This window comes from Epinephelus lanceolatus, chromosome 16 (assembly GCF_041903045.1).
Source record: "Epinephelus lanceolatus isolate andai-2023 chromosome 16, ASM4190304v1, whole genome shotgun sequence".
Lineage (NCBI taxonomy): Eukaryota > Metazoa > Chordata > Actinopteri > Perciformes > Serranidae > Epinephelus > Epinephelus lanceolatus.
This window is the reverse complement of record NC_135749.1, coordinates 38,437,023-38,464,930: the sequence shown is the minus strand read 5'-3', so window position 1 is coordinate 38,464,930 and position 27,908 is coordinate 38,437,023. Positions and strand designations below refer to the sequence as shown.

The 27,908-nt window shown below is 43.7% G+C and overlaps 1 protein-coding gene across 2 annotated transcripts in view; it reads left to right on the top strand.

Moving 5' to 3' along the window:
- Positions 1–15,755, top strand: part of LOC144467451 (uncharacterized) — a 38,653-nt gene extending 22,898 nt beyond the window's left edge. Inside the window, exons 3-6 of one of the 2 annotated variants that reach the window (XM_078176087.1) lie at positions 3,889–3,953; positions 15,195–15,359; positions 15,429–15,545; positions 15,634–15,755. In XM_078176087.1, the coding sequence (XP_078032213.1) occupies positions 3,889–3,953; positions 15,195–15,359; positions 15,429–15,545; positions 15,634–15,677 (391 nt within the window). In that variant the 3' untranslated portion in view covers positions 15,678–15,755. The remainder of the gene's footprint in view (positions 1–3,888; positions 3,954–15,194; positions 15,360–15,428; positions 15,546–15,633) is intronic. The other variant, XM_078176088.1, reaches the window with a different exon arrangement.
- Positions 15,756–27,908: the final 12,153 nt, after the last annotated feature.

Sequence of the window (27,908 nt, the reverse complement as noted above, 5' to 3'; positions counted from 1 at the left end):
GGATTGAGATAATGGAGGACAACGTCACCAATATGCACCGTGGCTCCTTTCAGAATTGTTAAGAATACTGCCTGGTTTGGTAGAGTCAGCTTTGTGGCTGTATCATGGCGGTCGTATGACATAATGACTTCATTACCAGGTGTGCCCCCCTATAGGGGGGTGATGCTAACCTATGCTCACGACCAGTGACCATGCTCACTGACCCAGCAGGTCAGTCCCTGGCCGTTGTGGGTGTGAAGAAGACGAATTTTGAACAAAGGTCTGGAGTCATCTGGACCGACCTCAGACATTGCTTTTTACTTCGTCATAAATAAACAATCCAGAGTAGATTTCCTGATAAATTCTCCTTTTCATCTAGCTAATTTACAAACATCAACACACATCTTGTCCTCATCTTGGTTTGCTGAATGAACATCTAAGCAAAGGCTCACTGGTGGAAAAATGCACTGCTAATGTTGGTTATCAAGCAACATAACTAGCTAATTAGCTGGTCAGCTGCAGCACGAGCAGGAGCATATAAACTTACCTGCAAATGTCACTTTGGTCCAATCAGCAGCTGACTTACCACTGCTAACAGCACACTGCCTGTACATGAGTTGTTTAATCTAGGTTTGTTTACTCCTGTGCAGCTCTATTAACTTGCGTATCTTGATGTTTGTGAAATTTTTCTTTTCTTTTTCTCTGATCCTCCATAATAACGATGCTACGAATGTTAAATGATTCGCTATATTTGAGCAAGACAGTAGGAGAATGATAACAATGATGCTGGAGTCATGCATGAACCATTTTTGAAAACGTACACCTGCCCATACCCGTAAAGCTCAGTACCACAACCAACCCGTTACCCATCATTGTGTCTAAGTCAAAGCCGCACCTGTTTATAAAAATCGTGCAACCTGACCTTACCCCATGATTAAACACACACAGGCTAGTCACTTACATTAAGCTGGGTTCTCCATTCTTGAATTACAAATCCAGCAAATCTCTTTCACTGGCTGCGCTTGATGGCAGGATGGTGAAAACATTGAATCATGGCCAGGTTAGGGCCTGTGTCCACATAGCGCCTTTTCTGGCAGAAAGGCGCTGGAAGGGCGCTGCGGTGCGCTGGGATGAAGCGTCTGTGCGCCCCCCAAAAAAAACGCTCACGAGGGTTTTCGTTTCTATGACAACAATATCTTGACAATTCCTGAAGCCGCGCAGTTTTGCAGCATCGCAAAGCAGCGAACTCCTCTGGTAATTTCATTAAAAGGCATGGCATATAGGTCCACAGTAGCTTATTATTATTATTATTATTATTATTATTATTATTATTATTATTGTTATTATTAGGGATGGGCAAACGATCAAAATTCATTATTCGATCATCAAAAAAATTTACGATCAATTATCAATTAATTGATAAGCGAGTATTTCAAAAGAGAGAAAACAAAAGAGTGCAGTGCAGACTGTCGCCGCAAGAGAGAGCAGCTGCCCCAGTTTTGAGCTTCAACCCACCAGGCCAAAGAGGAAGAATGGCGTGCATGCGCAGTTCACCCCTGGGTGTTTACAACCGTTGCCAGTTACAGTTACAGGCTTCCGTTTTCAGCACAACCTCCGTCTTTCAATGGCGTAGTGTTTTCAGAGGCCTCAAGGGAAGCCGCCGAGGCTTTGGAGAGCGATGAGAGCCTCCGTCTGTTTCTGATTTTTTGCCTGGCATCGGTCCGGCGGGGGTCTCGTAGGCCCGTCGAGCCGCCGTGCTCGCCGGGCGGAAGGGTCTCGTTGGCACGACAACTCGCCGGGCGGGGGGTCTCGTTGGCACGGCGGCTCGCCGGACCTATGCCAGGCATTGTAGGGGAAACACTGCGACTATCGATCAAAATTATTTGTGATCGATCAAAAGCCTTAACAATCAATCATCGATAATCGAAAATTGATGCCCATCCCTAATTATTATTATTATTATTATTATTATTATTATTATTGGGTCTTATAAGAGTGGGCTACAATGAGTACCGGGCCACCAAATCACAGCATCCGCGGTGAGAGGACACGGAATTGTGTGCACTTTTACGCACGCGGGTGTAGGTGATCACGGATCTTTGATGTGGGAAAGATGTAGCCAGATGTATTACCTGTTTTAGATAGGCTACGTGGTTGTCTGTCCGTCCGTCCGTAGCATGAGTCATGTACTTAGTAACTTTGCCACCACTGTATGGGTTAGGATTGATTACATGTGTGTTGCTGTAAAATATCTCAATTTATATATTGCTGGAAAAATAATTAATTTAACTAAGCTACTATTTTATATACATACATACATATATATATATATATATATATATGTATATATATATATGTGTGTGTGTGTGTGTGTGTAGCTACTGTCTCTGTTATGGTAATGTCTGTGTGACATGTCATACAACTTAGGATAGACGGACACGGCCAGCACCAGCTTCTCCTCCATTTTTTCTGGTAACCACGGTGACGAGTTCTGCGATATGATTGGTTGCCTGGAAAAAGCGCCTCTCTGAAAAGTTCAGAGATTTTCAACTCAAAATGCTCGGAGCGGCCGCACAAAAATGGAGGAGCGGCCGGAAAAAAGACGCTGGGCGCAGCGCCTTTTCCCTAGGCGGCCGCATGCGGCCGCAGACGCTCCCTCCTCATTGGGAACAATTGAAAAAAGACGCTGGCCTTCTTCTGGTGCTCAGAAAAAGGCGCTATGTGGACACAGGGCCTTAGGAAACATTTTTGCATGCTTCTTTCAATACCTCTTTTCACAATATATTACTAAAATTTTTCACTTTGTCAACATTTTTTTCAGACATTTTATTAACATTTTTTCAGAGATTTTCATAATATTTTCTGGACATTTAAGTAACATTTTTTCAAACATTTTAATAATATTTTTGGGACATTGTATCAATATTTTTTGAACATTTTATTACTAATTTTTGGATATTTCATTAACATTTTTTCTGACATTTTAATATTTTTGGGACATTTCATAAACATTTTTCCAGAAATGTTTTTAATATTTTTTGGACATTTTATCAATATTTTTTTGAATAATTTATTACCATTTTTTAAATATATTTTAGACATTTTAATACCATTTTTCACCACCATAAAACCTCAAAAGGATCCTCCTTGGGTGTCTTGAACTCCATGTAGGCTGCCACCTCATCCTCGGGCTGCAAAGTTTCATGGCTGGAGTCCGCCACGTCAGTGACCAATGTGACAACGGGGTCAAAGGTTCCACTTGTGCCATTGACTTTCAAAATAAAAGGAGTTGCAGCTTGATCATAGTGAGTTAGATGTCAAATTATTACACATATACTGCAGATCTTTTTACTTTGGTTTGTTCTGAAAAGTAAAATATCTGTTGTTGTTCTCACCTGCTGCTCGCACCCGTGAGTTTTTATGTGTACATATTTTTACCCGTTACACAGCTTTTTGCGTGTTACCTGCGGTGCAGGACTCTGACGCATGTGTTGCTATGTAATAGCCAGTTTCTGGGCATTTACATGAACGCATATCACTAAGACCAGGAGTAGTTCAGACTAGACTTAAGTTTGGCTGGTACAACTGACTCAAAGTCAATCATCGGTTAGGAGTTCAAAAAGTAATGACTGTGGAGCATCAGTGAAAGAGAATTGCAAACTGATTGGCAGGAGCAGAGCGTAGTGGATGGGCTGAGGTGTACAGTTTGACCATGTCATGGATGCTGTTCTTACTTTGACAAAACAATGCTACCATTAGATCTGCTGAGTAGCCTATTTCAGGGCTTTCAAACATATCATTCAGCCTTGATACGTGACAGGAATCTTAACTTTTTAAACCAATGTAGATAAGTCCTAAACAGTTCTGTTAGGATATGAACACACTCTTCCTCTGTTGTTTTTTTCCCAGAAATGGAACCTGCTGGAGCTCAACTTTCTACATAACTATTGACGGCAACACTGCATCAGCATCACGTAAGTTATGCCGGCCCCACACTTGAGGATAATTGGGCAGATTATGGGTTTGATTTGCCCTTCCCAACAAATGTGGGGGTGTTACAGACATAATCTTAATGTTATTGACCAGATGAGATTTTCCCCAATTTCAAGCCATAAATATCAAATGTCTTTAATAATTACAACTTGAAATCCTGCAGTGTAGTTGAGCAGCTAAAGAATCATTCAGTTTGTGATAAAAGCACCAAATTTGGTACAAATATGACTTAAAATATGTAGAAGACATCTGGATATCGCAGATTGACATTTTGATGACTGTGGCAGCAAAATCCGATAGAGCCACCATCCAAAAGACATTTTGGCTATAACTTTTGAACCCGATGATCTATAAATGCAAGTTTGGTGTTGATTTTATGTTGTTTGGACCCCTAATTTGCATATCCTCCTGAGACCCAAACTTTTGTTTGGTATGCATTTTTAATTTCTCCTAACTATTTGGGTATAAGTATAAAAGTATACAACCTAAACATTGCCAACGATAATTAAGTCCCAGTGTCCTCAAACAAGACGATAATATAGTTCCAATGTCCTCAAACAAGATGACAGTAAAGTCTCAGTGTCTTCAAACAAGTACTTCCTAATTAATAGTGTTTTAGCTTCTTACTGTTGCTAAAATTGGTCAAATTTGTTGCAATATCAAACTACACATTCTTAATCATAAATAGACAAGTTTCAACCATAAAATGTGATCAGGTTTTGGACCTTGTCCACTTTTGTGTGGGGGTCGTCTGCGACTGACTTGGCAGAGATGGCTGCTATCTTGTTTTACATGGGTTAGTGTATTGTGCTCTTACTAACACTAGATGGGACCAGTGATGGGAATAACGACGCTACAAACAGCGATACTTTTTTCGGTAACAAGTAATCAAAAAAGTTACGTCACGCAAGCAAGCTCCTTCTCAGCGGAGCTCTAAAGTTTTTCTTCTTTGGTGAGGGCTGGTGAGGGCAGGTGAGGGGAAAGGGAGGGAGAGACAACCTCATAAGTGATGATTATTGGCTTAGCGAGAGTAAAATTTCATCATAAACCAGTCAGAGGCAGAGTAGGGCGGGTATTCACAAGCACACAAGCAGGGTTGTCAAAACAAATATTGGTAGTCGCGGGTTGCGTTTTTTTGGGCTTGTTTCTAAAGTGGAGTTGCTTATTTGGGTTTGCTATCTAAACGTCGCCTTTCACTAAATATATCCATCTAATTAGTTATTTAAATGCATGATAGTATGTCAGACTGCAGGATGTTTCCACAGCTCCGCTCCCCTCCGCCCCTCTCCTTCTCCGCATACACACAGCTGACGGTCAGTCAATGAGACTTTTCACATTTAAATTGCGCTATTAATGGAGGTTCTTACACGCACACACACACACACACACACACACACACAACAATGCAGTGTAGTGTAGATAAGCGTACAATGTTTTATTATAATGATTTATTCTATTAAGTGTCAATTTCATTCATTTAACATATTCAATGTTGAGTTTCATTACATACAGTTCCATTAAAGGGATAGTGCACCCAAAAATGAAAATTCTGCCATTATCTACTCACCCATATGCCGAGGGAGGCTCAGGTGAAGTTTTAGGCAAAATCCCAATACCCCCCCCCCCCGTCCACTACCCCTTAGCCCTTTGCCCCAGCCCTAGCCCTTGCCCACTACCCCATGACCCTCAAAATAAAGCAACGAGGGGTAGGGGTTGAAATCTTTCCCTAGGAATTGAGACACCACTCACTACGTCACTGCGTCGGTTACGTTCATGCATATGTAACTATTTTAAACAGGAAGCTGTGAGCCATCTACATTTACAACCGGCATCTACAGTGGAGTCTCATTCATCCTACCGATCGCGTTTGCCACAATCATCATGCTTCATTTGATGAACGACAGACGACAGGGGACTTCTGCTAGCTAGTTAACCAGCTAACATTACGAGGCAGCATAGTTATACTAGCTGGCGTGTTATCGTAATGTGAAAAGTCCGACAATGTTGCAGAACAGGACAGATGCCAGATGCCAGATAGTGTGAGCTAGCTAGCTAAATAACTAGCTAACAAGCAACCTGATGACGGTAACGTTAGCTATGTATGAACTTTTTTCCCCGTCTCTTGCTCGGTGGTAGCCATGGCGACGTCTACCCCTTGTGGCAAGTCAGCTTCTGAAATTCCTCGCTCTGAAGGGCTAGTTTCATACCCACTACCCCTTGTTATGCCCCCTACCCCTACACGCAAAAAGCAATTGGGACACCACTACCCCTCGCGGGAACGCCCTACCAAGGGGTAGGGTTAAGGGGGGGTATTGGGACGGGCCCTTAGAGTCCTCACATCACTTGCGGAGATCCCAGGGGAGAGGGGGTAGCAACACAACTCCACCTAATGGAGGCTTACGGCGCCCCAGATTCAAATGGCCAAAAGCACATAATTGAAACCACAAAATATCTCCATACTGCTCGTCCGTAGTGATCCAAGTGTGCACCATGCTCACGTGTGCGTGAGACCGTAAGACATGGGCACCGCGTTCATGTGTGTTCACGTGCTTTCGCTGCACATGTGAGTGCTGTGCACGGAGAGGCAGTTAGAGCTACAGGCTACAATGAGGCCAAAACCAGTGTTCAAATGACGTTTTTCCAAACAACTTTTTATACCGGGGCTTCAGGACACTTGGATCACTACGGATGAGCAGTATGGAGATATTTTGTGGTTTCAATTATGTGTTTTTGGATGTTTGAATCTGGGGCACCCAGCTTCCATTAGGTAGAGTTGTGTTGCTTCCCCCTCTCCCCTCGGAAGTGTTGTGAGGACTCTAAAACTTCATCTGAGCCTCCATTGACATATGGGTGAGTAGATAATGGCTGAATATTCATTTTTGGGTGCACTATCCCTTTAAGGGGGGGTGTCCACGCAATTTGACATATTTGAGCATTTTATTAAAAAGTAATGCTGTAGTTACTTTTCCAGGTGATTAGTTACTTCTATAGTGCAGTAACTCAGTTACTAACTCAGTTACTTTTTGGGGAAAGTAAAGAGTAACTTTAACTAATTACTTTTAAGTCACGTTCCCAACACTGGGATGGGACAAAAAAAGTGTCCATGAATGAGGACAAGAAGTCTAAGCTCAGCAGAATGTATAAGGTCAAGTAAACCCAAAATGTGGTGTCCTCATATGAAGACAAAGGATCTCAGGAGGATATTTCCAAGATGGCGGCTACCAAAAATAAGGTTCATTTTTTTAAAACTCTTTTGTCAAACTTGGTGTCTATTCCATATTATTAAGCATTAGAAACACACTGGAATGTTCAAATTTATGATTTATTTTTAAATCATATTATCATTATCATATTATGTATTCATATACTGATGTATTCAGTGAGCTGGTGCGTGTTCACATGGACTCAAACAACGAGCGTGTACACAGCATGAGACAGAGGCCTTATTGCCTAATTGAAATTCGACCAGCTGGTTACCCACCCCCCACAGAAAAGGAGAGGACAGTCCCATCTCAGCCCGATCAGCCCTGTCAGACCCGAGGCTGCTGGTCCTCCTGCGACTTCCAGCCCTAAGTGAGGATGCTCAGGTCTCAGAGGTGGTAAGACCACCTCCTTTTACTCTGACTATCTTAAAATCATGCCAGCTGGCACAAGAGTAAACCATGTCTGTCACGAATGTAGAAAAAAATGTTAAATCTCAAACCATTAATTGCAGTGTGTGTATATCCAATTATCATTTAAAGTGCTCACCTGTTCCCAAACCTAATTGTAAACTATGGGCATCATGGACTTGTGATAATTGTATAGCCCTGTTTCCCTTTTCCAGTCTTGATGATAAAGACATTAGTTCTCTTTCATCTGAATATGTATCCAATGATACTTGTTTTGGTAATGTAGATCCTGATTCAAACAGTACGTGTGTAATGAAGGAGCCCTGCAGATATTACAATGAAAAAAACACTTGATGAGTCCACCTGATAGTTGCCTTTTTTCTGCCTTCCACCTCAACAGCCATAGTCTCTCAAAAAATTATGCCCAACTCGCCCACTTCCTAGCATCCCTGAACTATAACTTCTCAGTCATAGCTCTTTCTGAAACTTGGCTCACTGAAAACACAAAGTCTCTTTGAACTCCCCTTATATAACTCCCTTCATTAGAAATGATCACGACAACTATGTACAGAGAGCAGACCTGTCAGTACACTCAGAGGGTGCAGCCACAGAGTCTGCTTTTATTGAGTTAACCTTGCCCAATAATGGCCGAAAGGTTATTGTCGGCTGTGTCTATCGACCACCGGATACAGACCTTAACAACTTTAATGAGTCAATGGCAAATACTCTCGTTCAAATATCTAAAGAAGGCAAAATGTGCTATATTCTTGGTGATTATAATATTAACCTTTTCAAAAGTGAAACACACTCACCAACTCAGGATTTTCTAAATGTCCTGTACTCTAATTATTTTTACCCTATTATTCACAAACCCACGAGAGTTGCTGCCAGATCTGCTACATTAATAGACAATATACTAAACTGTCTGAACAAAGTGCCATACTCTGATGTAGGCTGTTATATTCAGACATCACTGACCATTTCCCAATCTTCCAATTTACCTTGCTTGATAACGACAAGAATATTCTAACCGAAGTTAAAGTAACTTAACATAAATTTAATGATAGAAATGGCTAGTTTCAAACGACTCATCAATGATCTTTCTTGGGACAATGTTTATACTCAAACTAACTCAAACTGTGCATATAAAGCTTTTATGGAGTCATTTAATTCTATTTTCAATAAATGTTTTCCCTTAGTCACTGCTAAAAAACAATCCATAAAACTGGACTCTTCTAAGCCATGGTTCACCCCTGGGTTACAGAAGTCCTCAAAGAAAAAAACAGACTTTATAAAAAAATGCTTAACAAACCCTAGACCATTGAATCAATCAAATTACAAAACATATAAAAACAAATTTACTCATCATCTTAGATCAACTATAAAAAGATATTTTGCTGACAAATTCAAGGAGTCCTCTAATGATATTAAAGAAACATGGACAGTGACAAATCAATTATTGCATAAAAAGAAATCTGCAGTAAAACTTCCATCCTACTTCTCTGATAGAGGGAAAACATTTACTGATGCATATGAGATTGCATGTAAATTCAATGATTTCTTTGTAAAGGTAGGTGCCTCCCTGGCAAAAAAAATCAGAACTCTAGGGGGAGGTCCCCTTGACTATATTGATGGTTACTTTCCTTCATTTAAGACCTCTGATCGGCCTAATGTAAATTAAGTTCTAAGTATTATCAATAAACTAAAATCAACTGCTGCAGGTCACGATGTAGTTAGAACTTCTCTCGTGAAAGAGGTTAAATCCTCAATTGCAGATCCGTTAACATATATGTTAATAATGTTAATGTTCCTACTGATGTCAAAGTTGCAAAAATCATTCCTGTTTACAAATCGGATGATCCAAGATCTTTTACAAATTATCGTTCAATCTCAATATTACCCAGTTTTCAAAGATTCTTGAAAAATAGTTGATGAATGAATCATTCTGCTTACATGGCACTGTTAGATCTTATTGAGAAGATCTCTACTGCACTAGACAATAACGGGTGTGCTGTAGCAATTTTCCTGGACCTGTCAAAAGCTTTCGATACAGTGAATCATGAAATATCACTGTCAAAACTTTATAGATATGGTTTCCAAGGAACTGTTTTCCAATGGTTAAGTAGCTATTTTACTGACATGCAACAACATGTCTATGTTAACAACTGTAAGTCAAACACAGTGACACTGTCATGTGGTGTGGCCCAAGGCTCAATTCTTGGTCCTTTATTATTTTTAATTTATATCAACAATCTAGCCACAGTTCCAAGTACATTTTTTTGCATATTATTTGCAGACGATACAAACCTTGTTCTTTCCAACAAGCGCTTCAAAACTCTTATAAACAAGCATATTCTAAATGGTTCAAACTGAACAAACTATCTCTAAATGTAAAAAAAAACAATTTCATACTATTTTCAGGTAGGAAACAGTATAACGTACACGATGCAAAGCTCTTTATTGAAGGCACTGAAATTAAGAAAGTATCTTCTGCTCACTTCCTAGGCTTTGTGGTGGATGAAAATTGTACTTGGAAGGAACATATTGATTTTGTGGCAAAAAAGGGGTTGAAGTCTCTGGGAATCATCAGAAAGATAAGTTCATTCCTCAATAGATCTAGTTTGTTTGTGTTATATTTCAGCTCAATGTACCCATATCTAATCTGCTGTAATATTGTTTGGGCTAACACAAACCCCCTAAACTATAAGGCTATTCACCAAAGTCATGAATTACCCAACCACTACCAGCAATATTTTCGCATGAATTCCAGTATACACTCATACGCAACAAGACAAGCAAGACACCTGCATCTCCTCCTACTAGCAGAGGGCAATTCACTATTAAATATAAAGGGATCGCATTGTGTAATGAACATCATAATCTTGCAGTCAGCACTTCCTCCTTGTCTATATTTAAAAAGAGATTTTTGTTGAAACTATTTAAACACTATGTTTACTAGGACTAGTTGATCGTGATACAATTATTTTTAAATTATTTTGTTCTGTTTGATTTTTATTTTTTATTTCTTCTTTCCTCATTCTTTTTGCTTTGCTTATTTAACCTTATTTTAGTTTTTATTTATGTTCTCATTACCTGATAAGATGTACGTTATTAATTTTCCTTGACTAAACAAATTTAAAAGCCCTCCTAGGATTTCCGACCTCACCTACCCACTCTCTATGTAGAGTGATTTGTACCGAATTTATAATTTGGCACTTTTATATGTGCAAATAAACAATAAACAATTTATTAATGTGCTCTAATTTGCATATTACCAATATGGCCGCTATCCCAAAAAATAACATTTACACACACATTTTCACCTAGATTAAATCGTAGAGATGAGCTATTTCCATTCTGTCTCCATGTTTGCAACACCACAGATATAATTAACAGACAAGTTAAAATAATATAAAAAAAAAAAATGTCTCATTACAAAACTTATAGCTGAAACGGTTTTCTGGTGGCAGCCATATTGGATTTTTCCGCCATGGTCATCAGAATACCAATCTGCGATGCCCTGATATCCAGATGTCTTCTACATATCTTAAGCTTTGTATGTACCAAATTTGGTGCTATTATCACTAACTGAACGATTGCCTTGATTTTGTGAGCTATGAAGCCCCACATGTATGAAAGGAACAGCGATGGAATATTGAGCAAAAACCTGCAATAGCCAATGAGAGCGAGCTGATTGGGAAGCATCACCAAGCAAATATAGCAGTAATTTGCACTCACCCCATTTAAGATGAACAAAAACCTTTATTTCCAGTTCACCACAAGCTCACGCTGCAAAATGTGTGCCGATTCCATCCTCTCAGCATGACTTCATCCAGGTTTTTCATGTCTCCGCTCCAGCGACAGCCGTGGCTGTATGCATTATGATTTTGTAATGGCCGTCCCATTCTGGTGAACTCTGCCTTGAGGGAATTTCTTCAAATTTGGCAAAAAATCCACTTGGACTTGAGGATAAACTGATTAGATTTTGGTGGTCAAAGATTAAGGTCACTGTGACCTTGCATCAGTCTCATTCTCATGAATGCAATATCTCAAGAATGCTTTGAGGGAATTTGCGCAAATATGGTGCAGACGTCTACTTGGACTCAACAATTAACTGACTCTAATTTGGTGGTCGTCAAGTCAAAGGTCAGGTCAATATGTCTTCACAAAACACAAAACAAACTCAGGAATGCATTCACTAACTATGACAAAACTTGACACAAATGTCTAATGGGATAAAATGATGAAGTGATGACATTTAGCAGGACATTTTATCCTGCTTCAATGACTATGGCCCCGTGGCACTGACCCCCATCATCAAGTACTTTGAATGGCTAGTCATGTCACACATCAAATCCACACATCCAATGACCAGCTGTATCGCTGTGTGGGGCAGGAGCTGCACTGACTACAACAGGAAAGCCCTGCAGCGCATAATGAACACAGCTGGAAAGATCATTAGTGCCCCACTCCCCTCCCTACAAGACATATACATCACCCGCCTCACCCGCAAAGCGACCATGATTGTGCGCAGCGCCAGCCACCCTGCACACAGTCTGTTCAGCCTCCTGCCCTCAGGGAGAAGGTACCGGAGCTTCCGTGCCCGCTCCACCAGACTCACAAACAGCCTCATACACCAGGCTGTCAGGATGCTGAACACTCTCCCACTCCCTCCTCTCTGCTCCTCCCCCCCAAAACACTCTGAACCCTGACTTTCAGATTGACTGTCTTTTTGCACTATTACAGTACAATATATCTGTTGCTATTACTGACAGTTTTTGCACTATTACAACAAAATACATCTGCTGCTATTACTGACTGTTTTTGCACTATTTAACATAGCCTATACAGAAACTTCTGCTGCTATTTTTCCACATATACAGTATATAGTACACTACTATATATATTTAGATTTTAGTTTTTATAGATTTTATATTTTATTTTATTGTTTTTTACTTTTAGTATTAGTAAATGTCTTTATCTGTTGTGCACTTTATTGTTACTTTAGTGTTAGGAAATGTCTTGGGATAGAGAGAAACGTCTTCTCGATTCCTCTGTATGTCTGGTACATGTGGAGAAATTGACAATAAAGCTGACTTTGACTTTTGACTTTATATTCAAAAGGTCAAAGGTCAGCTCTACTGTGACATCATAATGTTCTGCATAAAACACTTTTCTGTCCATTACTCAGCATCATATGTCAGGAAAAGAAGGGGAGACATTTGGTCATACTGAATTGGTGACTCTAATCTTGAAATTGATTGTGTAGATCTTGTGTGTGTGAAGCATCCATGTTTTAGAATTTAGCTTCTTCGCAGCAACTACATATTTGCAGCATTGTCAACTGTCATTGCTACATATGAGTCTGGACGGACATGGATGTAAACTGTAACTGCAACTTAACTGGTTCGCAGATGCATACAACCGCAAGGCGGTAATTCTAGCTTCTTTTTTTTTTTTTTTTTGGTGCAAAACATAACACATACAGGTGCAACCAACTGACAACAGTCCACCTCCACGCTTGTTTTTTTCTGAGGTCACATTTGATCAAAGTTCGAAAGTTTTTATTGTCAATTTACTACATATGCGGAACATACAGAAGAGGGGGCAGACGGGGGAGGTTATGGATAGAGTTCAACATCCTGACAGCCTGGTGGATAAAGCTGTTTGTGCGTCTTGTGGAGTGAACCCAGGGCCCCGGTGCTTTCTCCCCGAAGGCAGGAGGCTGAAGTGGGAGTGTGATGGGGTGGGAGGTGTCACCAGCAATGCTGATAGCTCTGCAGGTGAGGTGGGTCTTGAAGATGTTTGTGAGGGAGGGCAGAGGGGTACCAATGATGTTGCTGGCTGTATTCACTATGTGTTGCAGAGTCTTCTGGCAGGAGGCAGTGCAGCCTCTGTGCCACACAGTGATGCAGCCTGTGATGACACTCTCAATGGTGCCTCTGTAGAAAGAGCACATGATGGGGGGTGGGACTCTTGCTCTCCTCAGTTTGCGGAGGATGTACAGGCGTATTTGAGCCTTCTTGGCCAGCGATGTGGTGTTGTTGGTCCAGTAGAGGTCCTCGGAGATGTGCCCTCCACATGAACTTGGTGCTGCTCACCCTCTCCACAGCAGCACCTTCGATGGTCAGTGGGGAATACTGTGGAAGTCTTCTCCTGAAGTCCACAACAATCTCTTTGGTCTTCCCCACATTGAGGAAGGGATTGTTGTCCTTACACCACTGGACCAATCGGCTCACCTCACTCCTGTAGTTGGCTTCATCACTGTTGGAAATTAGGCCCACCACAGTCATGTCATCCGCAAACTTGAAGATATGGTTGGTGCTGTGGGTTGGCACACAGTCGTGGGTCAGCAGTGCGAAGAGCAGTGGGCTGAGCACACACCCCTGCGGAGCCCCTGTGCTCAGCGTGATGGTCTTGGAGGTGTTGCTGCCGACCCGCACATTTTGTGTCCTCCCTGTTAGAAAGTCCAGCACCCAGTTACAGAGAGAGGTTTTGAGTCCCAAGTGTCCGAGTTTTTGTGTGAGCTGCTGGGGAATGATTGTGTTGAATGCTGAACTGAAGTCTAAGAACAGCATTCGCAGGTATGAATTCTTTGAGTCCAGGTGGGTGAGGGCTGGATGGAGAGTAGTGGAAATGGTGTCCTCTATGGACCTGTTTGACCTGTATGCATACTGAAATGGGTTGTGGGAGGGCGAAGGATGGACTTGATGTTCTGCATGACCAGCTGCTCAAAGCATTTCATGATGGTGGAAGTCAGTGCTACGGGCTGATAGTCATTGTAGTTGGATGGATGAGGCTTCTTTTGAACTGGTATTATTGTGGCGGCTTTGAAACACGTGGGGACAATCGGTTGGCTCAGGGAGATGTTGAAGATGTCCGTGAGGACATCCTTGAGCTCCTCGGCACAGTCCTTCAAGACACGACCAGGTATGTTATCTAGTCCAGCTGCCCTGCGTGGGTTGATCCTGGAGAGGGTCCTCTTTACGCTGGCTGTGGACTGACAGAGGGGTTGTCTTCTGTGCCGGTGTGTTGTTCTGTGTTTCAAAGTGGCCAAAGAATTAATTGAGGCAGTTTAGCAAAGAGATGTCACTATCGCAAGTCACACAAGTTTCTTTGAGATCCCAAGTCACTGGAATCACCACTCTATGTACTCAGTGTGAACACCAAGTGTTTGTTCCTCTGTCTTGACTGAATCATTTAGTGACTGCCTTCTTACGATTAAAATATTAAAAATTGGTTAAATCTGTCTTTATTACTGTGGTCTTCCACATTTTTAAAATCAGTTGTTTGTTAGTTTTGTTAGTCAGCGAATTTAACAAGCAAGCAATCTCAGCTACTTTAGTGTTGTTGCTCTGGGGACAGTAATGTCTGTTGGTCCACCACTTTGGTTTAGACTGAAATATCTCAACAATTATTAAATGGATTGAGATCAAATTCTGTTCAGTTCTCAGGACATCTTTGGATTATGTGTAACACAAGATCAGTTTTCAGAAAGTTTACAACGCACATGTTCTTAGGTTTTTCAGCCTAGAATATACAGTTTTTGTTTTAGATGGAGAACACTGTTGATCATGTAATTTTTTTTTTTTACTTTGTTTCTGTCCTCAGTCACCAACTTCAGCTCAGTGATCTATGTGCTGCCGAGCTGTGACGGCTGTATGCTCATGAGCCTGAACAGCACTGCCAGAAACCTCGACAAGTTACTGCACAAGATGAATTTCAACAGCAACATTACAGGGGACGAGATCCACGCTCAGGCTCTTTATTTGATGAGTAAGAATGAATGATTCAGAGAGAGAAAATATCACATTTTATAACCAAAACATTCCACCATTTTTGTAGTTTTCTTTCCAGCCAGAGAGTCGACCCTAAAGGACTCGGACATGGAACATTTCAAGCAGCAGGCGAGTTGCCTCGGCTTCTCTGGAGAGCCAGACTTCCTCTACGACCCCAAAAATGGTGCTTCATCTTTAAAACCCATCTGATTAAACTATGAAAACAAGATGTGTGATGTCAGACAGAACTGATTCACTTTTTCTTTCTGCAGAGTTCTGTGCTGAAAGCGAGGGCATTAAGATGACATTTGACTGAATTTAAGAACAACTATCATGAATATTTCAAACTGAAATCGAGCAAGTAAAGAAACAATTAGACTTAAAACATCAATAATGTGATCCTTGTTTTTATTTAGAATCTAATAAAATGGTGTAACACCAAGGTTTTTCAAACTGTGAAGGCCAAAACACACCGGCAGCAAATGCAACACCTCAAAAAATATGCCCCCAATTATTTTCAGTCTACAACCCAATACTGGCAGCAGCTAGACATGCATCAGCGCTCCTGGACACACCGCCCCGTGGCACTTCACGCCACCAGAATTAAATGCATTTTTCCCCTACTCGCTTTCTGTTTGTACATACCAGCTCACATAGCAGCTCTTTTTCTCTGCTCCTATGGCAGCTCGACTTCTCTCCTCACCATGGATGTATAAAGAAAACTTTGGAGCTGTTATTGTGTCTCATGTGTGACGAAGCAACACACTCTCACTCCGACCTTGTCACATATTGATGTGCTTGGTCATGGACGCTGTGTCAAGTTAAGCCTATTACGTGCATTGTCCTCTTTCAAAATTCATCTCCGTTTTTACAGGAAATTTAACATTTACATACAGTCTCTTTCAAAATAAACACATTACGTCTATACAACACAGCGAATTGATGTTTTTTCCCTTCAACAACAAAAACACGGTTAGGTTTAGAAATCAAAGAACAGGGCTTGGCTTTAGAATCTTGTGGGATCCCACCACTCTCTCAGGTGAAAGTCTGTGTTTGTTAAAAAATCAAGTTTAATTAGGGGCTGTCCACACATGATTTTAAGCTAATGCAGAGGTGGAGGAAGTACACATCTTTCAGTAAAAATAGTAATAATTTTGCATGGTCATCTTTTGACGAGCTGCAGGGCGACATGCGCCACATGACACGCCGCACTGCGGCAGGACCGGTGTGTTTTCAGCTTGAGTTGCCACCCCAGGGGGGAGTGGGACAGTTGAAAAGGGGGTGTGGAGGAAAAGAGGTGAGGTAATAATACTGTGTGAGGTGACAGGGACAGGTGGTGCATACAGGTGTTCTAACAACAGGAAGTATCTTATTGTAGTTTGGCTGCTGATTTGACCGCTGAAGTGTCAAAAATCGGTGCCTGGAAGTGGGCCTGTAGGCTCCCGACCTTGAACCTCTTGACTCCTGTCAGTCGTTCTCAGATGTCGAGTTGGTACCTTAGGCTCAGCTGGCAAGTACTTAAAGAAACACTGGAAACAGGCAAAGTCCGATGCAATCAAGTTTAATGTGTCAACAGGCTTTAACACATACAACTTAGCGAGTCAGACTCCGGAGTGTGACTGAAAACCTGCTCTCAGAACCCTGGCTTATATGCTGGTGGAGATTCAAATGAGTCTCCACCTCTTTTTGCTAATCTTTCCCTCTTAAGACCAATTCTATTGGTGGAAAACCTTTCTTTGTGTCCAATTCTGATTGGGCCCATTTTTAATGGTGTAATGCAGCCTGGAATTTCCCAAGTTTTCTTCCCTTAGGTCTGGTCTCGCTTTCACTCTATTTTTAAAAAACGTGTATTTTGGGGACTTTTCTATACAGTCCTCAGTGCTCTCAGTCTTATGCAAGGTGAACCTTTTAGAGTGCAATCTGTGAATGTGTGTACGTATTACAGCATTTGAGTATGTGTTTCATCGTTAAACAAGACATAGTGTGTTCTTTCAGTAGGTGCATACAACATGATTACTTAGTCTGGTGCTATGGTGCTATGAGTACTTTGACACATACATCAATGTTTTATCATATTTAAATGTAGATTAAAGAACTTTATAATGCCTTGTACATAAAAAACATGATTATATAAGTTTCTTAATCAATTTATACATCTTAACCTTACTGTTTGATTTGTTGGCACAAACTTTTACACTACATTCCCCCCTTTGGGGCTACAATAGTCCCATATAATACTTTAATCACAGAGGGAGAGAAAAATATATATTCCCCCCTTTGGGACTTTATAGTCCCATAACTACTGATTAAGATGAACTATTACCATACTTGAATCATCTTCAGTGATTAGCAATAAGGTTAACACATAGATCAGATTTCATCAATTATCATTTTGTCACACATATCTTCATTAGTGAATAACACATGTCATATATCTTCTTATAAAAGAGCAAGCATAATCATCAGTACCTTTAGGTTTCATCATCAGTCATTATTACTTATTATCCAATCATTATGGCATTAACATGCATAAATCTCCATTTTGTCGATTCATCATGTCCATATCAGTCCTTGTGACCTAAGAAGTGTTGAACCGCCACCTTCCCTCTCAGCATAGAGACCTCCGTCATGAGGGTGTCTCGGGACTCAGTCATTTCTTTGAGCTGGGCCCGCAGCTTCAGCAGCTCCTTGGCGGTGTGCTGCTGCTGCTGTCGGCTCAACACATGATTCTCACCCTTTCTGATTGCATAGGTGTCACGGCGAATCCTGCGCATTTTTGTACGCAGTACTGGGGGAAGACTGCGCATCAAGATGTGATAAGGTCCTTGGCCAACTGCGTGAAGCTGGTTACGCAGTACAGCCTCAATTTCACGATCTTGCTTAGTTTTGGCCTTCCCCTCAGGCAATAGCCACAGATTGGCTTCAACGAATTCTGGGACTATGTCATACTCATCCTGCAGCCTCTGGCGCATATAGGTCTGCAATGGTTGTACTGGCATGGGGCCTAGCAGTCTGCCCCGTGCACTCCTTTGTTGTTTAGTTGGCTTTGGGGGGGGTTCAGGAGTAGTAGGTGAGTAACTTAGTGACTCGGTATCACCGTCCGTTGTTGATGAGGTGTCATCACACACACGGTATTGGCAAGGAAGACATCCACTCTGACATGGCACTTGTGGGGAGGTGGGGGTTTGAACCTCTCCAGCACCTGCTCGTGAGGTAGTAGGCCCTTGGGCCCCCGTGACATTCTGCATGAACTCTAACTGGGAGTATTGTGGGTTTGGGTTTGGGTTTTTTGGAGTGGGATCAACTGGGGCCTGGCCTCCCCAAGTGGTGGATTCTGCTTCTAGATTGGAAACTTCTTGGGGATTGTCGGCATGACTGGGGACTATTGGTGACATCAGCAGCTGACGAATGGTACATGCAGGTGAAGGATCGCCCAAGACTGCAGTGAAGACCTGTTCCGGCGTCATCGTGTAGGGGTTGGAGCTGCGTCGTCCGCCCGTCTGGACACCTTCACCGGGGTTGCAAAGGGGCACCAGGCGACTGCCCACGGGGTAGGGTGGCGGAGGTGGACGAGGAGGTCCCATCACGCCTGGCGCCTGCTGTTGATACTGGAATACGGCCTAGTCCTCTGGGTTCTGCTGGTATGGATGTGGGGTTCTCCAAGGCTCAGCCATGGTTTATATCTATCTTAAAAGTTTGTAAAGGACATCTTTAATGTGCTATCCCTTCTTTGTTAGTACTGTGTCTGTCCCTACAGCATTTGATATTGTGCACAAGCCGTGCAAGCAAAATTACTGTGTTTAGCGGTTAAGTGTTAGTGGGGTTGGTGACAGCAAGACTCCTAGGTGCTCTTACACTATCTCCTCGTACTCTCCCTCGACTGACCCACATTTCTGATCATCAGGGCCCAGTATCTCGTCTGACGTCATCATTTCATATTGGTTTCCCTCATTCAGCCCTGTGCTCTGGTGAAAATCGTTAAGCTCTTTCCCTTCAGGGCCACCCATGTCTTTATATAATTCTGTGATTGTCTTGGGATGGGAGCCTTGATCTATTATAATAAATTGTCCGGCAACACTTGCCATCGTTCTTCTGATGAGGAGTTGCACCAAAGGAAGAATGCAACAGGCTATTACAAGAAGGGCCAGTACTACAAATCCCAACAACATTCCCATCATGTGTAAAATCTTTCCAGGGGATAACTTTGATAATCAGTCCCAAATTGAGGAGATTTTAGTGTTCCAATTTGAGTGCTGTACATGTTGGTCTCGCAGGGTACGTATGCTATTTAGAGCCTTGGTTAAATTGCCATCCTTCCCGGTGTGCATGGGGATGACGGTACAACAATGTTCTCCTACTACATCACAGACCCCTTGGTCCTGAGCAAGCATAGTCTCAATGATGAACCTGTTTTGCAGTGTCATTAGGGATGTAGCATGTAACTGCTCGCTCACCCCTTGTAAGGCTTCTATAGTCCAATTCACAAATCTTTGTTGGTTATACCATAAATAATTTATCCAACGACTATTACGAGCTATATATTGGGCATTGGCTATGGCTCCCCAGATTGGCCAGGAGCCTAACACTCTACCTGTCTCTATCCATTCATCTGATATAGCCTGTGTGTCCCTGGGAACCCCTTGTGGCACCTGATCCCATGTAATGTACACACTAGCATCCTCCTCCCAGGAGAGCGTTGGAGAATTGGTAGACCTACGAGACCGTGAGTGATTATTGTTATTTTGGCTATTATTTAAACTCATGATTGTGATTTGTCCTGTTAACATTACTGGGGTACAGATTCCTGTCCAATTCACTGGCAGCACACTTTTCACCTGAAGATCATTTTCACACATCCAAAATATATCTGCCAGTGGCACCGTACCATTAGTTAAGTTAAGTGTCAAAATCCAGGTGGTATCGTTATAATTTCGTCCCATAACCATTGAATCGTTCCCACCATTGACCACCTGATGGCATTGAATTTTAGCCTCTTGAGTTGTGTTACATACTTTCTGTACCCCCGTGAGCTGCATCCTACCCGCTGATGAAGATTCGTTCCCCACAATCTCCTCATACCGACATTGGATCAGTCTCTCTGCCTCCTGGGAAGAGTTAGTAGAAGTGACATTATTTAACCAATGTTCTATATTATCTCCCCGTGCCACACAAAAGGGGAACACAAGATCTGGTGCCAAATGTACTACTGGGGGCATGTGAAACTCTTGCTGGAATTTGTCAGAGGCATTTTTAAGATTTCCCGGACAAATTGCAGTTGTGTTGGTCCACCTCTCTCGTCCTGCCACCATCCACATGACACACGCAGCAAAACATGTACTATGCTCCCAGCACTTATCTATGTTTGGGAGAGGCTTAACTGTGGGTATACCCCTCCTTCTATGGCATGCTACGCACGTGATGTTAGTTACCTGTTTTGCGGAGTATTCTAACCACTGGTAGAACATGTTAGACGTCCAAGTAGTTGTTCTGATCATCTCAACCCTTTGCATCACCACGTCTCTTGGCTTTCTCTGGGACCTTGGGTTCAATTTTAGCCATTTACGGGCCACTTTCACAGATAAGGTAAGCACTGTTTCTATATTGGTACAACCTCTCATGTTACACCAAACTCTTGCTATCATCATTCCCTCTGCAGTACAGTGTGGACTTATGGACTGACCATGCAGCCTGATGTTTCCTGGACCCTCCACCAAGATGTCATCATAAGCATGTGATTTGTAGTAGGTTAGTTGTATCATTTCCCTGTGTGGTATCTGTCCCTGTTTTGCAGCCATAGTTCCTAATGCCACTAAGCATTCACTTGTCTGCATCTGATGTTGATTGCCCAGTTCTGCTCCTGCACTCTGCCTCACTGTCAGAATAAGTAAGAGGGTTAGTAGCACTGCACCTATCACTCCCACATTAGCTCCTCCTTGCCTGATCTTCAGACCCTCCCGCTTGCCGGGGGGCTGTTCCTTCTTCTGGGTCTGATCCTCTTGTGTCTGTGTCTCCCGAGTCTGAGTCTGAACCTGAGTCTGAGCCTGTGCCTGAGCCTGACCCTGGGCCTGAGTCTGATGCTGGGCCTGAGCCTGATGCTGGGCCTGTGCCTGAGCCTGATGCTGAGCTTTCTTCTCCTTCTTCTCCCTCCGCCTCTGCTCCCTCTCTCTCCTGTCCTTCTGCCTCTGCAGCCACCTCTCTCTCTGCACTTGTCCTCTCATGATCTTCCCTATCTCTAGCAGATGATGACTCATGATGTTGAGATTGGCTGCCAGTCCTGGAGGCTGAGGAGCTCCCCTCTGATGAGCTCTCTGCCACTGTTGATACCCTCTCTGGTAGCGACCCGCTGCTCTCTCTCGGGGTTGAACTGCTGCCATCACCCTGGGTTGCCTCTGCTCTGCGTCTCTGTGCAACGCGTGCTGACCTTCTTGTCCCCTGTTCCTGTGGGGAGGCGTCACCATCCCCTTCTGGTTGATCTCTTTCTGCCCTTGGGGCGGCCTCGCCGTCCCCTTGTGGATCTGGGGGAACTGCTCTTTGCCTGGTTCTGGGCCAGGGTCTGGGTGGTCTCTCTGGGCCTTGTGGGTTAGCTCTGCAGCAGTGGTTAAGATGGAACCAAACGTCCTTACCTTCGACTTTCAAGGCAGTTGGTGTGGCAAGTATCACCTTGTATGGACCTTCCCTTCGTGGCTGGTCCCACTTTCTTTTGAACACCTTGACGTATACCAGCTCTCCTGGACGTATTCTTTGGAGGTCTCTTGGGATATCGACCCCTCTGTTCTCAGTGGCACCCTTCACCTGCTGGAACACAGCCCTGTGGATACGAGTTAGACTTCGTAAGTATTCAAACGTTTCACCTTGTAGTTGTTCCAGGGACGGTCCCTCATGGGGACCTCTTAAGTATGGTAGCGGCATGGGCCGGCCCGTAAGCATTTCATGCGGTGTTAGATGCGTGACTCGGCTGGCTTGTGAACGCATGGACATTAGTGCAAGCGGTAAAGCATCCACCCAGTTAAGCTTATTTCCACTGTCTGCTACTATTTTGGCTATTTTGGTTTTCAAAATACCATTTGCCCTTTCTACAGCTCCCTGTGATTGGGGAAGGTATACGCAGCCAAATTTTTGTTTGATCCCTAGCTGTTTCAGTGTCTCCTGTATGACGTTAGACACAAAATGGCTACCGTTGTCTGATGATATGGTATCTGGCATTCCAAATCTTGGGAATACTTCTTGACACAAAAATTTTGCAACTGTTCTGTGGTCTGATTTTGCTGTAGCTTTTGCCTCCACCCATCTACTGAATCTACATATGACCACCAAAACGTATCTCATTCCCCTAGCTCTTGATTGTGGTCCCATGTCTATGTAGTCTAGCATGATGTGTCTAAAGGGACCATCTGGGGGTGGTATGTGTGCCAATGGAGCTGAAAAAACTTTCCTGATGTTATGTTGTGCACAGATGTCACATTCATTTAGTACCCTATCCTCTGTAGCTGCCATAAATGGTGACCACCATACTGCTTGTAGTTTCCTTAGTATCTCCCCCCTTGCGCAATGGTCACTACCATGCGCCCAAATTATGGCATGTCTCAATAGTAAGGTTGGTAGTACAAAGCGGCCATGGGCATCCAGCCAAACTCTGTGCAATGGCCCTGGTCTCATGTTTTTTACAGCACCCCTTTTTATCCATAAACGTTTCTCAGCCTCCTCTACTCTATCCTGAGCGGCTTTAAGCGAGGGCAAGGAGGTGAGGGATTCACAATCTTGTATGGTAAGTATAGGTGCCATTACTACACCTATTGCTGCCCGTTTAGCCGCCTCATCTCCCAGGTTATTACCTTTTGCTATCAATGTGTCAGTTTTTTGGTGTGCTGGACATTTAATTACAGCTAGGGCTTTGGGAAGTGACATGGCTTCTAAAAGGTCAAGAATGGCAGCTCCATGGGTTACCGGAGTGCCGTCTGCTCTACGAAACCCTCTTTGTTTCCAGATGTTAGCATGAACATGGCATACACCATAGGCATATGCTGAGTCTGTGTAAACATTCAATGATTTGCCCTTTGCCAATTGACATGCCGCTGTTAAGGCTTTTATTTCTGCGAGTTGGGCGGAGCAAGGCTGAGCAAGGCTACAGGATTGCAGTGTGACAAAACTTTGATCAGTGTTATTGAGCTGAACAATACCATATCCTGCGTGGCTGCCAGTACCATCTCGAAAACAAGAACCATCAACAAACAGTGTGAGATCTGCAGGAATTGGTTGGTTATGTAAGTCTTCCCTAGCGCGCATAAAATTGTCTGTCTCATGAATGCAATTATGTGGTGCACCTTCTGTTGGCAACATCAGTTTTGTGGCGGGATTAACGATGGTGCAACGCTGTATATTAAGTTCAGGGGCTGACAGAACAACTTCATAGCCCGTACGCCTGGCTTGCATCAGAACGAAACGTGGACTTGTTAGCAACGCATGGATTTGATGTGAAGTGTACAGCGTCACAGGATGTCCCATGGACAGCGATGATGCTTTCTGAAAGGCAAAAGCAGCTGCCGCCAGTCCCTGGTAGCAGGGTGGCAAACCAGCCTCTATGTTGTCAAGTTTGGTGCTGTAATAGGCTAGTGGTTGTTTACCTGTAGGTGTGTCTTGCATCAGGACAGCACATGCAAAGCCAGATTTCTCTGCAACATAGAGGTGAAAAGGTTTAGCATAATTAGGAGTCCCCAACGCAGGGGCAGATTGCATGTCACTCTTTAAGGCTTGGAACGCTCCCTCCGCCTCATCTGTCCACTGCAACTGTGCCGCGTTGTTTGTTTGTCCTGCTGCCCTAATCAGAGCCCTGAGGGGAGCAGTTTTTATGGCATAGTCACAAATCCAAGGTCTGCTGTAACCTGTCATACCCAGAAAAGACAGCATCTGGCCAACCGTTTGCGGTTGAGGGGCCGTGATTACTGCTTCCAACTGTGAGGGTGCAATAAACCTTTTATCTCCACATAATTGTCTCCCCAAATACTCTACTGACTGCTGGCAGAATTGCAGTTTGTTTTTACTGACTTTATGTCCTCCTTCTGCCAAGGCTGTGAGTACAGCAATGGAGTCTTTTTCACACTGTTCTTTGGTTGCACTACAGATAAGCAAATCATCCACATACTGTAACACAGTGCTTGGCACATTCAAACTTGCCAAGTCCTGTGTCAGCGCACGGTTAAAGAGCGAAGGTGACTCGGATAGGCCCTGCAGGAGGCGCTTATATGTAAATTGCCGACCTTCATACGTGAAGGCAAATAAATACTGAGAATCTGGGTGTAGTGGTACACTGAAAAAAGCTGAACACAGATCAATGACTGTGTACCACTGGGTGTCTGGTGGAATATTTGAGAGCAACATATGTGGGTCTGGAACGTGTGGTATTTCCCCGTCTATTACTGCGTTTACAGCTCGTAAGTCGTGGACCAAACGGTAGTCTGTTGAATTTGGTTTTCTTATGGGGAAGATAGGTGTGTTACAGGGGCTTCTAGTCTCAACCAATACCCCTGCCTCTACCAACCCCTTAATTGTTGGTCTGATACCATCAATGGCATGTTGCTTGAGAGGATACTGTTTTTGGTATGGCAAGTTAACGTGTGGTTTTAGCTTAATGTGAACTGGCTGAGCGGATTTAATTAAACCCACGTCTGTTTTGTGAGCTGTCCACAGTTGTGGTGGGACTTGGTTTAGCATCTCCTCATGTTCTGTTGCAATTGCCATTTGTGTGGGTGTGGCTGCATCTACCATTACCTTATCTGCTAGTGCCTCATCATCTACTTTAAGTGAGATTCTGATGAACTGTTTGTCCTTAGAAATGTGAATGTATTTATTTTGTGTAGGTATCCACTCTTGCACCTGCAGGGCACGCTTGACCATGGGACCAAGATGATGAGACTCATAATTTTCTGCCACCAACAATGTGACATGTGGCGTGGAGTTTGGTACTTGAAACCACCCTGATAATTCGTCTGGAAGGCGAACAGCCGCCGCCACACCCTCTGCTCCCAGAAATATGTCTTCACTTGTGATCAAACATGGTTTTTTGTTAACCATTGCATCCCAGCATTCTTGGTAATCTACATGAGTTTGATCTTTGTCATACATGAGCGTGCAATGCAGTGGCAGAGTGGGGGTGTGTGCTGTGTCGTAGTGCATGCGAATCCACGCCCCCCATTCAGCCCATTTCTGTTGAAGATGCGACTCTTCAGGTGTCAACTGAAGCCAATAAACTAGGGCCTGCTGTTTTTCTGGGGTAGTTAGGGGAAGCTGGGACATCATGCCTTGTGGGGGATCATCAGGGAAATCCAAATACAACCCATCTTGGGTGCACATGATCTTAGCCTTCAAGGGACATAAAATGTCTCTTCCTAACAAATTTACTGGGGTGTAGGCTGAATATAGCAAAGGAGCGCAAATGACTCTTCCTGCAATGAGCATTGGAACGGGCTCTGTCAATGGTATGACCTGTGATTTCCTAGAGAAGCCTATTGTTTTTATTGATGATGTAGAGAGGGGGAGCCTTGAGCCTTCTTTTCCAATGCATGAATATGTGGCTCCTGTGTCCACCATGAAAGGATACTCACGGTCCTGGATGACAACAGGTATGATTGGTTCGTCATGTGACTGACGTGATATAGCTGGTAACATTACTTCCCCCTCAGGTTCCTCTGGGCACCCCTACCAGGGGCGTGGCTGTTCTGTGCAGGGCCAATTCTGTGCCGGACCTTCCCATGGATTGCTAGGGCACTGAGCTCGTATGTGACCTGGCTGTCCACACCCCCAACAGAGGTTATCAGGTGGAGCCTGATTGGTTCCTGGTTGTTGATTGAACTGTTCCTGATAGCCCTGCTGGTTGCTTGGTGTGTAATTTCTGCCTCCTCTCCACCCCCGGTTTCCTCCTCGGCCCCGTCCTCTGGGGGGTCGTTGGCCGCCACCTCCTCTTGGTGTTTGTGACTGATAATAATGATGGTGATGTGTGGCATTGACTGCAGTGTCTTTGCCTGCTGCATTGGAATCAGCCAGGCCTGGCTGTGGAGGAGCTTGGGGTTGGCCACCCTGTGGAACTGCTTGGGTGGCCATTACCATGGGGGCTTGAACCTTGGCTTTCTCTTTCTCTTTTTTCACCTGTTTGCTCAACTCACCCGGCTGTAGCTGAGTCAGTTTGTTAGCCAGTTGTTTATCATCTTCCTCCTTCTTCCTTTTGTCTTTCTTGTAGAGTTCTACATGGTGAACGATATGCTCTGTAAACAGTGGCCATTCCATCTTCATCAGTCCTACCACACCCTCTAGGCGTCGCTGTACCTCCTCAGGCATGGCCTTTTTTACCATCATCTTAAAGAGGCTCTGGGTGGTCTTGTTTGCATTCCATGCCTCTCCCGTTTCTTCCTTCCATCTTTTTTGGAAATTGTGCAGGAATTTTGAGGGACACTCATCCTCCCCCATGGTTTCTCCTTCCAGTTTGGATGGGTCTCTTTTTGCTGGGTAATGTTTTCTTAGCTGTTCCCACACACGAGAGCGATGGCGTCCGAATTCCACTCCGTCATTGATATTGGTCCCAAACGCTGCATTCAGTCCAGCGTCTGTAAATATCTCCTTGGTGGTCTGCTTTCCTGCCACATACATGAGGATGGCTTTGATGTCTCCTATCGCCAACCGTATGCCGGCTGTGGTCTCTTCCAGGGCCAATATCCACTTATCCGCGCCATCTGTGAGTGTTGGTAGGCGTTCTGCCAGGCCTATCATGTCCATGAATGGCCAAGGTTCGTACTGCAATCTTCCACTGGTTTTTGTTATTATAGGGCACATGCGGGATTCCTCACTGTCCTCACCCTCTTCTTCCGCCAGTCTGAGTACTTTTAGGACTCTCCCATTTCTTAGTGTCATACCTGCTGGACTCAGACTGCTGCTGTATGTTACGCTGTTGTATGGCGTCAGCTCGTTGTCTGTATCTTGTATATCCTCTGTTCGTGCCTTGTCAGTCTCCAAGGTGCCCTGAAGTCGTATAGTGACATGTTCTTTTGTGGATTTGGCGTTAGGTTCTTTTTGTCCCTGTCTGGGGCCTTGGGGTTGTCTCATTTCTTCCTCCAAGGCCTCTATTTCTATGGACATGTGGTCCAGTTTTTCGTTAGTTTTGTCAATTAATCCTTGCATTTGCTTAACCACGTCCCCATAACCATTCTCCACATCGGGACTGTGGTTGCTCCTGTCAGCCTGCATGGTACTCACCCCGTTATTTGGGTCAGGTGGTGGGCTAAAAGCAGCCCTTCGCCTACGCCACTCCTCTTCGAGGCGTGCCATCTCTTGTTCCATTAATATTTCTATTTCTGGGGTGCTCTGGTGTCTCAGCATCCGCTCCTGCTTTGCCTTTTGTGGGTGTCTAATCTCTCCAGTAGGGAGATCATAGCAGCTTGAGTGGTGGGGCTTGGTATCTCTCACCTTTGGTTGTCTGCGTCTCTGCTCTTCATGTCGTCTCATAGGCGGGACTTGTTCTTCAATGGGAGGAGCTTCCCCTTGACTGACGAGTCCTGTCAGT